General features: G+C 31.1%; 1 protein-coding gene across 5 annotated transcripts in view; it reads left to right on the top strand.

Annotated features, from left to right (window-relative positions):
* Positions 1 to 7,047, top strand: part of LOC129961102 (E3 ubiquitin-protein ligase HUWE1-like) — a 254,804-nt gene extending 247,757 nt beyond the window's left edge. For all 5 annotated transcript variants that reach the window (XM_056074928.1, XM_056074930.1, XM_056074931.1 and 2 more), the window contains 5 exons: positions 2,685 to 2,955; positions 3,037 to 3,142; positions 4,345 to 4,644; positions 5,282 to 5,472; positions 6,480 to 7,047. In XM_056074928.1, the coding sequence (XP_055930903.1) occupies positions 2,685 to 2,955; positions 3,037 to 3,142; positions 4,345 to 4,644; positions 5,282 to 5,472; positions 6,480 to 6,582 (971 nt within the window). In that variant the 3' untranslated portion in view covers positions 6,583 to 7,047. The remainder of the gene's footprint in view (positions 1 to 2,684; positions 2,956 to 3,036; positions 3,143 to 4,344; positions 4,645 to 5,281; positions 5,473 to 6,479) is intronic.
* Positions 7,048 to 15,786: the final 8,739 nt, after the last annotated feature.

Below are 15,786 nucleotides of genomic sequence, written 5' to 3'. Positions count from 1 at the left end.
AGTATCACTTTAAAAAAATGCAAATCTAAGATAGATCTTACTAAAATGAGCGTAACTTTTTTTTGCAATACACATATTGTAATCCTGTTTTTGTTATTAAATTTTACATTAAATTACCTTCAATTTGATATATAAACATTTGTATTTAAGTAAAAATTAATATATTCTACAAGCACGCAAAGTTGAAAAACATGAAACTTTCACAAAATGTCTACACTTTTGGCCACCACTGTATATGTATAATACAAGGTTTATGTTTTCAAGCTTTAGTTTTTATGTCTATAATTATAACTCATTGTGGATATGTATTTATTCTCTAAATCGAAATAAGGACGGCTCAAAAAAACATCATGAATTGAAAGTCTGGGTCTATTAAATCAATCATTGATCCTTCAATGATAACAGACACTCGCCCTAATTATGTTGCTAATTGACATCAATGTGAGTGGAGAACCATATACTGACAAATCTCGGGTCTCATACTTATATGCGACTTTCTCCTCTCCCCAAAACAGTATCGTGTTAATTTTTGTGAAAAGTAAATAGTTTGCAAAGATTTCTCGAGTGTGGCGCTAGGGAAGTTAGGAGTTTAATTTCTGGCCTCTAATACCTATCCAATTTAAACCAACTCCCAAAAATGTTGTTTCCGTCCATTCATAGTCTACAGCATAACTTCTGGGGTGACAGGAAAACAATCTTCAGAAAGATCTTCAATCATAGGATCAGTTTCCTTTAATGTCTTGCAAATGCCCCATTGTTTGAAAAAACTATGTATGTATGTAAGATACAGTTAAGACCATATATTACAGCCTCTTGAATTTCTTAGACTTCTTAAGGAATTGAGCAGCCATGTGATTGTTTTGCACATATGTGCAATCTAAAGTGACCAAGAAATTCAGCATTTCTTACAGCCAGATCTGGAGCACATTATCATCTTTGGATTGTTTTGACAAAATCCAGCAGGTGCTGTTTTTCTTTACTCGTATCAGTTTTATTTGCACTGATTTCATTTAGCTCAGTTGCGTCGAAGTTTTTATTATTATAGCATAATTTCTCAAAATCGGGTAATTGTTTACCAATTTTTCCAAAAAAATGGCACTGATCTTCTTGTCTCTCAAATCAAGTTATTCTTACAAATGTTCTGAATGGTTGCTCGACTTGCCGATTGAGAGTTCTTGAATTCAAGGTTCTTAAACTCAGGACTTAACTGGTGAATAGAGCATGACAATATTACTTAATAAGTTGTTGTGATTAGATAATTAAAGGTATTACTAACGGGTTAATTTATTACAGAAATATCAGGAAAAAATGAAAAGAAAGATTTCACATGAATGTTTTTTGGCAAATTCGGTTCAGGGTCAAATCGGTGTGGTAAAGCTATGATGATGATGACGTATGCATGAAGGAGATAACGAAATCTGTTGTTTTTTGGTAGTGAAGGGTGAAGGGCCGTAATTTTCTATTTTTTAAAATGCAATATTATCAATTTAGCCGATTTTTTCAAAAAATCTTATTGATAGTTTTTGTGAATATCCTGCGTGCTTGCGAGGCTGAGATCCTTTTAAGAGTCTTTATTCCTAACAAACCACGGCATTTTACTGATCGTTGAAGTGAAGAAAGCAATAAGTAAGCGCCAATTGGCACTTAATGATTTCTAGAGGCTGTTTCAAAAAGGTTGAAACATACTTTAACTTTTTATCTGTTGGAAACAAGTACTTGCAAGAGTGCTCAAAATTAAGCAGTTAGTTAACGCTTAAGCTCTGCTGTTTAGTCACAAGAAGTTGAGTTTTAAGACCTTTTTATACGATCCAACTAGACAAAGTTTTAAGTTAGAAAAGTTTTCCTGCTATTAAATTATTTCGGGAAACAAAAAAGAAAGAAAGTAAACTCCATGCCCGTATCTTTAAAACTGACGAGGGATAAAAATTTGCATCACTATCTCTTCCTGATTAAATCAATAAAAATAGGGATAGTATTCAAATTTTTCGTGGCATTTTTTTACTTCAGTTACTCGACAGTTTAAAAGTTGATGGCCACATTTACCATCTGCATGAGTGCTTTCAGAAATTATAGAAATATGGAATTTTTCCTTTCAAATGAAGCCCTACACGATAAAAGATATTTAGTTTCTTAAAGGTATGATTCACAAGGTAAAAGTAATCTTTGTGTAATTTTATTAATGATTTTGCGATTTCTGATTACTGAGTTAATAAACATTCATTCAAAAAAATATTCGGAATGAAATTCAAATATCTGATGATCGTTACATAGCGCTAAAACTAATGGACTTGTTGCTGGACGATTTGTTTATCTATCCGTGGTGTCACAAATACATATACCGACAGATCTTTGATTGACTTTAAATCTCTTTTTTTATTTTCGCATTTTATAAAAAGTGTTCGATGAAATATTACAAATAATGAATAATTAAATTCTTTTTACGAAATGTTTTTTAAAAACTATTTTGCTATTAACACTCTCATTCTCTCTAGATCTTAGACCTTTGGAGCGAATTGTAAATTTAATGTTAAATACTTTCAGTATTATTTCATGCAACTTTTAGTCCTTTTAGAGTATGCAACTTGAAAAATCTTTTTTTACCCACCAATTCACTTGGATTATAGCTTACAATCTGTTATATAATATTTGCTATTCTTTGTTTGTAATTTAAATTATTTTTATAGGTGAAGAGGGGCAAGATGCTGGAGGATTGCTCAGAGAATGGTACACAATAATTTCAAGGGAAATCTTTAATCCAATGTACGCTTTGTTTACAACATCGCCTGGTGATAGAGTTACCTACATGATAAATTCTTCATCTCACTGCAATTCAAATCATTTAAGCTATTTTAAATTTGTTGGACGTGTGATAGCTAAAGCAGTTTATGATAATAAATTATTAGAATCTTATTTTACAAGGTCATTTTACAAGCATATTCTAGGCAAGAATGTTAAGTAAGTCTTTGAAATTGTTTCTCTTTTCATACTTTAATCACTTCTTTAGCTAAATTTTAACTTCTGTGCTACTTTTTTAAGGTACACTGATATGGAAAGTGAAGATTATTCATTCTATCAGGGGTTGGTCTTTTTGTTGGAACATGGCGTTAACGAGCTTGGTTATGAATTAACATTCAGTGTTGAAGTAAGTTCTTGAAAATTAAGTAGCATATCTTCCACAGTAGATAGATACCTTTCTGATTTTATTGAAAATAATAATTATATATATCGTCTTTGTAATATAAAAAGTGTTATTCTTCTGTCATGATTGGATGCACCTTGATTAACGATTATTTTGCCAGCAAGGTGTAAAGGATGTAGAATATTTTATTTCTTTTGCAGATTTGCTTGTAACAGCTGATAAAAACAGTTGTAAATGGAATTCTTTTCTTCTCTTGAAAGATACAGCATTGATGTTGAATAATTAGCATTACTCTTATGAGAGAATCATGTTTGCTACTTAGTACTTTTGGTTTTTAAGCCTCGTTCCCATGGCCTGTGTACGCCTTGATTCAGGCGCATTTTGCCCTCTTTCCCGTCATTTGTGGTTATCCATAATTCGATCAATGGTGCTGTTTCTATGGCCCTTAGTCTGGAAAAGGCAGCTTCCAGATGGGATGGATGCTCAGACCAAACTGACCCCCAGATTCTCTGGCTCTTTGAAGTCTGTCCATTTTACCGACAGTTTGCGGGAAGCGCCCAACGACCACAGGTTAGTAACAGGCGACTGGCGAGAGTACTCAAACGATAGGTTGGATGGCAAGCTTACGGCCATATCCGTAAGGCAACAGGTCATGGGAACGGGGCTTTTTACAGCTGGATGAAAATTGGCATGTTTTTCTTCATGTTTTCAAAGCAGAGTTTTCTAGTGCCATTAAAAAGATTGCCTGACCTATAATTCTTGTATATTTTTGTTAGAATCCATTTGCTTTTATTTTAATATTGTTCTGAATCTTTTCGTATTTATGAGGAAGATCAAAACTTTTTTTGGAATCATCTGTTACATTTATGACTGTTATTAAAAAATATATTACTGTACAAGTAAAGAAGATTAAACATTTTATATATTTTAGATTTAAATGAAGATCCTGCATTTTTCATTCCTTTACCGTGATCTGTTCATATTTCTTTTAAGCCTGTTAGAATTAGCAGTCTTCTTGAATTATATGAAGTATTTTTTATCCGAGTGTATTTTGATTTAAGTAAAGGTAATTAGCATTATTTAAATCAAAATATATTCAGATATGGTAATTTTTTTTCTCTCTAGCATGTGTTTTCATTAAGCTGGAAGCCTTTTTGTAAGAATATCATTGTCAAAGGCGATTTCATTTTTTTTTTTTTTTTTAGGTTCAAGAATTTGGAGTGACAGAAATTAGAGATCTACAACCAAACGGTCGAAATATCCCTGTGACTGAAGAAAATAAAAATGAATATGTGAAACTTGTCTGTCAGGAAAAGATGACTGGTGCAATTAGAAAACAATTAAAAGCTTTCTTGGAAGGTTTTTATGAAATTATTCCCAAAAGACTCATATCGATATTTAATGAACAGGAATTAGAGCTTTTAATATCAGGATTGCCAAACATAGATATAGATGATCTGAAAGCTAATACTGAATATCATAAATATCAACCAACTTCCCTTCAAGTAAGTATGTTTTTAAATATTGAGAATTAAGTATCACTGTCAGACAAAGTGAGTGTATATGTTTTAATAGAATGTTTGTATGATACAATTCAGTTGGGAAAAAAAAATAAAAAAAGAGTAGAGCAAAATAAATTGTTAATTACATTCTATAGTATTCTTAATCAAAGATTAAATATTCAATCAAATCTAAGATTGAGTATTCAGTAATTCACCCTTTTTTCTTACATTTTCGGTATGCTAGTAATTGCAAGACATATAATAAATAAAAATTATGTAATTGTATATATATATTTCATCAAGGTGCGTGATTTTTAAGACAGCTGGTAATTTATGTAATAGGATATTGCAAAGTTCACCTGCTCTTTGAGAAAGATCTATAAATACAGTAGAATTAATAAATTAGATGATTAATAACATTTCCTTAAAGTAAATATAAGAAATGCCTTTATATGTAGGAGAAATTTATTTGCTTTTAGAATGTAATTGCACTGAAATTCATGATTTTTTTTCCACTATGCTTCTCTTAAAGTTGCCAAACTCCATAATCTTTTTCTTATTATCAACATATTTATTACGAAATGCTGCATCTTAAATTCTAAATAATTTTTTCTTTTATTCCACTCCAATTCAATTACAGATTCAGTGGTTTTGGAGAGCCTTGAGATCATTTGATCAAGCTGATCGCGCCAACTTTCTACAGTTTGTAACTGGTACATCTAAAGTTCCTCTTCAAGGTTTTGCTGCTTTAGAAGGAATGAACGGAACACAGAAGTTTCAAATACATCGAGATGACCGGTCAACAGACCGTCTTCCTTCTGCACATACATGGTATTAAATTTATTAAAATATAATGTAAATACATATTTTCTGGCAGTTTCGTGGCCGGGGAGACTTTTGTAATTTTAAAACTTCGCTTTATTCCATCCGTGGAGGCATAATTTATGTAGAAGCAAGACACAACGAGGCACGTCAATCTGCAGCACGACACAAGAGCGAAAAAATGCCAGAAATATTTATCCCGATGATTATATACTATGAGATTCTGATAATGATTTCTTTACAGGTAAGACGATTTAGGTAAGGGAATTATAGGGATCTTTTAAAATAATTTGTTTACGTTGACAAATTTTTATTCCTTCACTTGGAGAGTGAGAAACGCTAATTTAAGCACTTTTTACAGAGCTTCTGTAGCATTAATTAAACAAAAAAGGTGTAATTGGATCAGGAAATGAGATAACATTTTAGAATGAAGTTATTATTGGCTGAATTAAGATAAAAATTAGGAAATTAATCAGGATGCAATTTAGATTTAGAAATATTATTACATATATATAATGTAATGGTATTTTTTAATATAATTTAAATCCTAATTTCCTAATTTTTATCTCAAGTTGGTCATATTAATTTCATTCTAAAATAGTGTCTTATTTCCTGATCCGATTCCTACTTTTCATTTAATTATTTTTAACATGCGCTCCAGAAAACTGATGACTTTAGCTCCGAGCGAAAGGATAAAAATCTCTAATGCTTACAGACTTTTTTTAAAGATACCCAAGATTCTCTTTCCTAAGTCTGCACGTGGCAACGAAATCTCTATCAGAATCATATGGAAAAAATCACTGAAGGAGAAAATTTCTGCTACATTGCTCTTAGATATGAACCGACGGCTGTTTATCATCGCCTCTTTCCTAACTATACCTCTCGTAGTGAAATAAATCAAAGTTAAAAATTTCAAACAATTTCTTCTTTTTGGCCATGCATCTGCTAAAGTATGAAGCATATATATGTACTACTAAATAGTGTTATATGGTTACTAAATCTTTATTTTATTTCAGTTTTAACCAACTTGACCTCCCTGCTTATGAGACTTACGATAAGCTCCGTTCCATGTTATTGAAAGCCATCCATGAGTGTTCTGAAGGATTTGGATTTGCTTGATATCCTGAAATCTGGTGCAGAATTCCTCTTGGTGCCTATGTGATATGAGTACTTGCCAATCGTTGAGGAACTATGTACTCTTGCATTTGCTTAGTACTGTCATAATTTTTTTTGTTGACTTCAATGACTAACTAAGTATTTAAAGAACTTATGCAATATATATGTGAAAAGATTGTATGTACAGAATTTTCTCCACGTTTCTAAAGACGACTAGCCTTGTATATTTATTTTTTCTTTTGAGTTGAAATTCATGAATTTGAAAATATTCCATATATGTTCTGCCATATTTCACATAAAGCATTGCACTGATGAAAATGAATTTTAAAATGTATTTTTATTTGAAAAGAAGATTACGCTTGTATTTAAAAATTAGAAAATATTTTATTGCTAAACAGGTTGTAATGATAACTTATTAAATCTTGAAAAATAACAAAAAATAAAGTATTTGTATTTTTTACTATGAAATCGAAGTTGATTGTAAAGTTTGGCCGAGTAGTTTTTTTATTTTTAAAGTTTTTTCTGTGTTTGTGCTAATGGTTAATATATATTATTTTAGACCTTTTCGTTACATTGCCAATAGATCAGAATTGTTTATCTTCTGTAAATGTTAAATAATTCACCATTGGCTTTAAATAAAATGAATATGAAACTGATATTTTTAACTGGCTTTAAATAAAATGAATATATTATTGAAACTTTTAACAATCCGTTAAGAAACGTTTTCAATGGAAAATAAATCTATAGATTCTTTAGAAACAACGGTGTTCATAGCTTTCATTGTAATATAATGATCTGCTAGTGTGTTTTGTACAAAAAGTAAATTTTGAAATAAAATTCACATAATAAGTGTTTAGCCATTAATAAAAAATATAAATATAAGTCAATTCTTCTGGCAGTACGGGAAGCTTTTAAAATTTGAAAAAGTATGAATAGAGTGTAGAATTGTAAAACCAGGTCCGATTATATAGGACGGGCATGCACGAAAGCGGTCAAACTCAGAGGGCAGATCATTTTAGCAAAATATTAGCTCGATGTGGGGGGGCCCATTTTATCCCACATAATAAAGAAAAATTGAATCGTAACACACCCAGAGTGGGCGACTGAGGTTCGCCAACGGGGAAGGAGACAAGATAAATCCGATAATGAGGCAAGCACAGTTTCTCTAATTTTGCTCTAATAATAACTCATAATAATTAATTTTAGATGTAATTAACAAAAATTGAATATTATTTTAGCTTTTTTAAATGCAGACATTTTAAATTTAACTTTTTTTCTCATTGTTAAAAACTTACAAAGATATTTGGAAAAAAAAAAAAAATGTTCTGAGCTTTTTTCTTACTGATCATCAAAAGATTGTTTGAATCTATTTTTTATGAAACTTTTGAGATTTAATTACACTGAGATCTAATTCTAGTAAAAAATATGGTTATATTTCATTCTAGATTGTAGAATATAGATACAAATACAAGTTGCAACACTAAATTATCCAAATTTGTTGCTGTGGTGTTACCATTAAAATGTGAAATTCGTTATTTCATAGTATAACTAGGTATTTCGTGGAATAACTAGACAAGTCATTTAAAGTATATAAAATTATTGAATTCTACGGTTTAACTAGATATTCTATAGAATATCGTTAAAGTATGAAATATGGCACTCGAAAGTTCTTTGAACCTGTGCTTGTTTAAAAAATAATATGCAATGCAATTGAAAGTATCATCACAGCAATTCTTGCTCTAATAAATAATGAAAAGTAAAATAAAATTTAAATTAATATTCTCTTACATATTTGTTTGAAAATGTTTACACCATGTTTTTATGAAACAACCATTTTTCTTCCCAGTCTGTATTTTTTTTTTTTTTTTGATAATATTTAAATATAACCATTTTTGAAACATTTTCTCCCCCCCCCCTTTCTGTTGAACTAATGTTAGGAATATGAGCAATAATATGAAATTTTTCATCTATTATATACTTTTACTGACTTGTATAGTTATTTCATGAAATACCTAGTTTCATTCCTAGTTATTCAATGAAAAAATTATATACTTTAACGGTAACAGCTGCATAATCATGGAAGTATTTAATCGAAGTTTAAGGAGGAGTACGTTTTTAACTACTTTGAATTTGGTTCTAATTTAACACAGTTCTTAATCTTCTGGATCTGTTTTGAATACTTATAAGATATTTCAGTTACAACAAAAATGAATTAACTGAAGATGATTACAGTCATTTATAAATGCCTAATATTGGATAATGATAACGTAAGCAAAATAATGCTTTATAAAATGGAATAACTAAATCTAAAAATTAATAAAATTTTCTTTTTTATTTAATTTTCTTGACAGTAATCAGTGCTGCTACAATATATAATTTTATGAAAAGAATAAATGTATAAGATACTATTGACGCAAGAAAATCTTGGGGGGAAAAAAGTAATAAATCTTATGCTTATTCTTAGAAATACCTTCCAATTTGAAAGAAAAAAAAATTATCTTTGACATTTTATTTTTCTCTTCGTTTCAAGCTAAAACTTTAGATGAAATAATTTCCCATGGATTCTTCCTTTTCTTCACTCCCGTTTCCAAGACTGGAATTACCTGTTTTTGTTGTACTAATTCGGGATGCTTCACACTCGTGTGTCTTTGCTTAGACACTGATTACGCTTATTCTTGGAAAAGAACGCATTCAATTTTATATCGATTGCGCTAGAATTACATGTCATCTATACTTATATAAAGCTCAATGTGTGTGTGTGTGTGTGTGTGTGTGTGTTGGCGCTCTACAGGCCAGACCGTTTGATCTACATCTACCAAATTTGGTACATGTATACCTTGGAAGTCGGGAATGTGCACCTGGGGTCCCTTTATTTTTAATTTTTAATTAGAATTTTAATTATTAATTAAAAACAACTTTCCGGCCAAAAAAACCTCTTCATTTTACCCACCGCCAAATGAGTAAGGCTTCAGTTTTTTCCCCACGCTAAAAAGGCTAGGCTTACGATTTTTCGGCCGATTATTTCAAACGATTCTGTTTATTTTCTTAATGTTTGATGCATTTAAAATTAAACACTGTTAATTAATCGATCTTTTAGATTCATTCTGAAGTACTTTTGAATTAAAATAAAGCAGAATAAAGGAAATTAAAAATTTCTAATCTGCATAGCGTTACCCCAACTGACGTAGAAAAATTTACGTTACCGTAACTGGCGTTGAAAATTTACGCATGCGCATTGTGTTCTGATTGTCGACAATACGGACTTGGTTTTGAAGGTTTAATGTGTTTTCGACAGATTATTTCAAACGATTCTGTTTATTTTTTTAGTGTTTGATGCATTTAAAACTAAACATTTTTAATTAATCGATCTGTTCATGATGAATCTGAGAAAATTTTGTTGAAAACTTCTTGAGATATTATATAAATTAAGAAAAATATTCTTTAGAACCCATAAGGTTCAAATACTCAGCGACTCTGTTTTCAGTACTCATATTTAAAAAAAATGCTTTGTTTCAGTAAAAAAAAAATATTATATTTATTGCAGATTCATCCTTTCCACTTTAATTTAAAGCATACAATCTACAGGAGCTAACAGAAAATTAGAGAGATACATATTACGTTATGGCTGAAGGTCTTTATAATATATGAGTAAATTATACGACTATTAAAATTTGAAGTTTTAAAATATTTTAATAAAGAAGCAATTAAAATGGGAGTTCCATAAAATATTTAATTATTAAAAATTTAACGTACATTAAGATTGGCGAACCAGCTGGTCGCCAAAGGCGGCTAGTGTTAAATAAGCAAATGCTCTTATCATGGAGGTTATAGTTTCTGCATTCATTTTAAATACTCAAAATATTTATCAAAAGAAACTTTTCAGAAATCAAAAATAAATTATTAAAAAAATATTCGATATTTCGCCAATAATTGATTTTTTAGCGTAGTTACCTACCTAACCCTTGGTGAATAAGCTCGCATGCACGAACGAAAATTTGATTCGGACACGAACAATAGAATGCGGAAAAGATACGATGATGTTATTGTTTCATAAAATTGCTGGGGAAAATATTTTGGAAATATATGTACAAACTTATTTTTTTTATGTAAAGCTTATTAAAGTATACAGGTTAAACATTAAATTCCCATGTTTATATATATATATATATATATATATATATATATATATATATATATAATGTTTGTGTGTGTATTTGGACTTAAAAATCAATGCATTTTATTCAAAAACAATTGAATTCAAACTCCCCTTTTTACTTTTTGGCACATGTTCTTATCGTTAGTATTTTTTCCCTCAGACTATTGCAGACTAATATTCCTCCCCTAAAAATGAGTGTTTTTCTCTCAGTTGCATGCGTTGATTTTTCTTGATCCTTTCGCATACAATGGCGAATCTTAACTTGCACATCGAATCACTAAATTTTTAATTTGCAATTAAGTGAAAGTATTGAGTAATATAAAATGCAAAATTAATTTATAAAGCTTTATTATCTTCAGTATCCTTGCATTATTCTAAAAATTAAAATAATAATAATTGTCTCAAATAGGAAGTGTCATTTAATTAGGAAGTAAATTAAATATGTATTTGAAGGGGTTAATACACTATATGAATAACTTATTTTAATCATCGCTTTAGCAAGACATTTTTATCCAAAGACTATTAAAAGTTTAGAAACGTTTGAAATTAGAGTTTTTGCTGTGAAGAGCAGTTGAAAGAAATATATACATGTTCCCCGATTACATAGTTATAATATTTAAGGTAGAATCTGAAATTGTTTTGTATGATTTTATTTAAAAATTTTAATGCATATTTCATAAGCTGTTTTAATGTCCGACTTCAATATCGCATATATTTATTTTTTGTCGTCAATTGCAGTCGATAATATTTCATTAGTGAAATAACTGTAGCTTAAAAAATTATATTGTAAAAAAATGATACTTAATGTACAATTATATAATTTACTTATGCGAATTCACTATAAATCAGCGGAATGATTTAGATTCATCAAAGTAATTTAGTATCCATATTGTATAAGAGTGTTGAGAGAAAACAAGTGTTTTATTAAATTTAGTTTAACCATTAACAGGATTTTAATCAGAATTCTCAAAGTGAAATAAGCGAAATGAACTTACAAATTCACTATCGAGAAAGAAACAACTTGATGAATAAAGTGACGATTCTTTTCCGAACTATTCGTCATCCTATTCATGCGTAATATAAAAGAAAAATTGTGCAAAAAAAAAAAGTAGTGCAATTTCCCTAATAATTCCACTGACAAGTGATCGAAATAGTGGATGCAATCAAACTTTTTTTCATAAACTATGATACCATCTTAACCGAAAGACAAAGAACAGTCGATAAAAATGCGACTTCTTATTCATTTACCACTTTGTTGATTATTCTGCTAAATATACTGGAAATTATAAGCTGAATGTGCGGCATTTTAATGAGATGTCTGAAAATCCGCAGATTTAACGTCGTTCACATCCATCTCATTGAGTTATTAGTCAGCCGAGTAACAAATAACGGCAAAATGCGACATCTTATTCACCAGCCACCTTGTCAGTTATACTGCTAAAAGTAGTGAAAATTATGAGCTGAATGAACATTTGTATCAGATGCCTGAAAAACTGTGAACTTAATATCATCTACAACCGACCAAAAAATTATCCGCAATTTTGCCGATAATATTTGGTCGGATGTTGCGTCATCTTGTTGACTTGCCACCTTATCAATTGTTTGGCCAAATGTGGTCAAACCACTTAAACTGTCGGATATTTCGATTATTTATAGTATATTAACTTTAAGATAGCTTTTAAATTATTTCTTTAATGTCCAGCTGTCTATAACGTCCTGAATTAGTGAACACTTTTTCCGACGGCTCTCAATCTCTCGCCGATGGGGGACAATTACCCCTTTGCTAATGCCGCCTCTGACAACATCAATCTATTAAAATTTTTTTTCAATATTTGTTTCTACAATCTGTTATACTTTTGAAAGAGCAAAAACGAAACAAGTCACTTGGGCATTTTTACTGTGTGCTTTGTCAAAAGTCCTCGTTATGTTTTCTGTTACCTACGAAAAAATCTTCATTATTTGGGAATTAAGAAATTTTTTAATATAGTGGATAGAGAATAGGTAATGGTGTTACAGAATGAAGGCGTCTCAAATTCTGTTTCACATACCACTAATGCAGGGCTGGGTTAAGCTCTGTTGGGGCCATCAGACAATGCAAGTTTTGGGGACACCCTTCTCTTCAATTTCCAAAACCAAAAAAAGAAAAAAAAATTAGTTTAATCTCTATCTGAATAGTTCTAAATAACAAACATTAAGACTAACTGTCATTATAAAACATTTAAATGAGGTCACCTTCAGAAGAGCTGAATTCTGTAAACCGTTTATTAAAAATAAAAATTGCAAGAAGAAAATTGCAAATGGTAAAAAAAAAAAAAGAAGACGTGTTAAATACACAAATATAAAGTTTGCCATTGCAACGTTTATCAGCAAGGTACTGAACCTTGCTGTTCTGTTAGCAAATTTTGAAACATGAAACAATTCTAAGAATAATACTAGTCTGAGACTTCTTGATTTTAATTTTAATAATTCTTCTTGAATAATTCTTGATTTTAATTTTAATGAGTTCTAGTACATGAAATTTGCAAAACAGTGAAAGTATAAAATACGATTACCTTAAAAATACCGTAAAAAAATGCAATAATCGCCCCCCCCAAAAAAAAAAATCGCATGATTTCCAGAATATGGAATGGCAGTTGCCTTTCCATATTCTGGCCGAACTTTAATGGTTCATTGAATCATTTTTAGTAGTGTAATTTTTGCTCAAAACATTTAGATATATGTTCGAAATTGTAAGATGACGCCTCTTTGACACTTTCTTATTCTTTATATATTTTTTCATTACCCTTCCCCAAAGGGGATTTTTTGCACAAACGTTGGAGGTCGTCGTTTGGAATGTCTCGAGATCTGGGAGTCCCAAAATCTGTTCGATTTATATCGCAGTATTAAACCGATGACAAGTTTTCTATAATGTAGTCTACGTCACATTTTTTTTTTAAACTTTATCTTGAAAGTAAGAAAATGGAAAGTGCTAAACGAAACATAGAGGGAAATGGGAAGTAATAGCGAATGGGAAAATACAGCGAAAAAAAAACAGATTAATAGTTATGCTATTCTATAAAATATCTATCATGGTTTTCTTAGATAGCACATTAATAGCGCACAAAAAACATATATCTATAGGAAAGACGAATAAAAGCTTGGCATTTTCTGTACCAGAGGCGGTATCAGCAATTTTCCGACGGTTGATGGGGCAAGTAACATTTCTCAAATTTAGCTTCCAGATATCACATAATAATCAATTATACATTTTAAAAGTAATTAGCGTATGTAATTAATATATTAAATGATTATAAAAATATTTATATTAAGTAGTTATTTGGCCTATTTATCAAATAATTATTGTAAATATTTTGAAAAATAATTTTGACATTGAGACAGAATTTTCTGACCGAAAGAAGAGCAATAAAAGGAAATTTGAAATTTAGAGCATAAATATCATAACAAATAAAATATATCGCTCTGATATTGTAAATAAATTTGCACATTTTTATTAAAATCTCCTAACAAAATAAAGTAATTTTGCTTAAACAACAAAAAGTAATTAGTGATTTATTATTTAACTCGCACGTATACCGGGTGTCCCATAAATTTGTAAATACTTTAAAAATTCATAAAAATTGAAGGAATGAGTATATTTTAATGCGGTTTGCGAAACTGTTATTCTCATGAAGGAGGATTTTTTTTCATACAAAAAAAAAAAAAAAAAAAAGTTCAAAAATTTGTCGATAGAGGGCGCTAAACACAAGCAAAACATACAATTCTACGGGGAAAATACTTTTATTTGCATGCAAGCAATTGTTTACATGCGTATCACACCAGTACTACAGTACTTGTTCTATGTGTCCGCCATCACCACAAATAACAGTTTGGAAGCGGGAGACAACACTGGTAACTGCATCATACAGCATATCCGGATGAATGCATGAGATTTCGTGGCGAATGGCTTCCTTTAGCTGCATTAACGAAGTTGGCCTATGGCGGTTCACCCGAGACTTAAGGTAACCCCATAGCCAAAAATCAAGGGGTGTTAAATCTGGTGAGCGTGAGGGCCATTCATATGTAAAGTGACGGCTGATTATCCGTTCTTCAGTAAAAGTTCTTCTCATAAATGCCTTCACTTCGGTGTCGATGTGAGGAGGTGCCCCGTCTTGCATGAATGTCACTGTGTCAAGAACATCGTGTTCCAATAAGGACGGTATCACTTCCTTCTGTAACATTTCCAAGTAACTTGTTCTATTAACTGAACATGTCTTCCATCCTGCTTTTTTACAGGGCTTTTCAAAGAAAAAAGGGCCTACAATAATGGATGCAGTAACACCACACCAAACAGTAACCCGTGGTGAATGCAGGGGCTTCTCAGTGCAAGCATGTGGATTCTCCTGTGCCCATATTCCACAGTTATGGGTATTAACTGCTCCATGCAAAGCAAAATGAGCCTCATCTGTCCACAATATTTTCAGCAGCCATCGCGGATCATCTTCAATTTTCGCCAAAACCCAATTTGAGAATTCCAATCTCTTAGCTGTATCATTTGGTAAGAGCTGATGTAGCGATTGCAATTTGTATGGGTACAATTGCAATACACCATGAAGGATACGGTACACCGAAGCCTTTGGTATACCAGTTATTCGTGCCACTTCTCGTGCGCTACTGACTGCACTTGTAGACTGTTCCCGTGTCCATTTGCGAAGAGACATCGGGGGTACGGACTGTTGTTAAACGAGGTGCACCACTGCGTGGCCGATGACACAAACTTCCAGTTTCTTCGAAACGGCGTACTAGGGAAAGAAGTCCATCAGGAGTGATCGGACCTGAACCTTTGTTCAATCTTTTCTGGGTCCTAAACTTTCGTAAGGCTTCAGCCGCCGATTTGTTGCTGACATAAAACAACTTTACCAATAGTGCTTTATCCACCAGTGTCAACATCCAACAAACCTATAGAAATGATGTGTCAATCGCTCACTCTGCCTTTCATAAGACTTTAATTTGCATATTTCCACTGAATTGCTTGTGTGCAGCGCCCTCTATTGACAAATTTTTGATTTTTTTTT

This window comes from Argiope bruennichi, chromosome X2, assembly GCF_947563725.1.
Source record: "Argiope bruennichi chromosome X2, qqArgBrue1.1, whole genome shotgun sequence".
NCBI classification, from domain to species: Eukaryota; Metazoa; Arthropoda; class Arachnida; order Araneae; family Araneidae; genus Argiope; species Argiope bruennichi.
The sequence above is the reverse complement of the archived record's forward strand: the minus strand, read 5'-3'. Positions and strand labels throughout refer to the sequence as shown.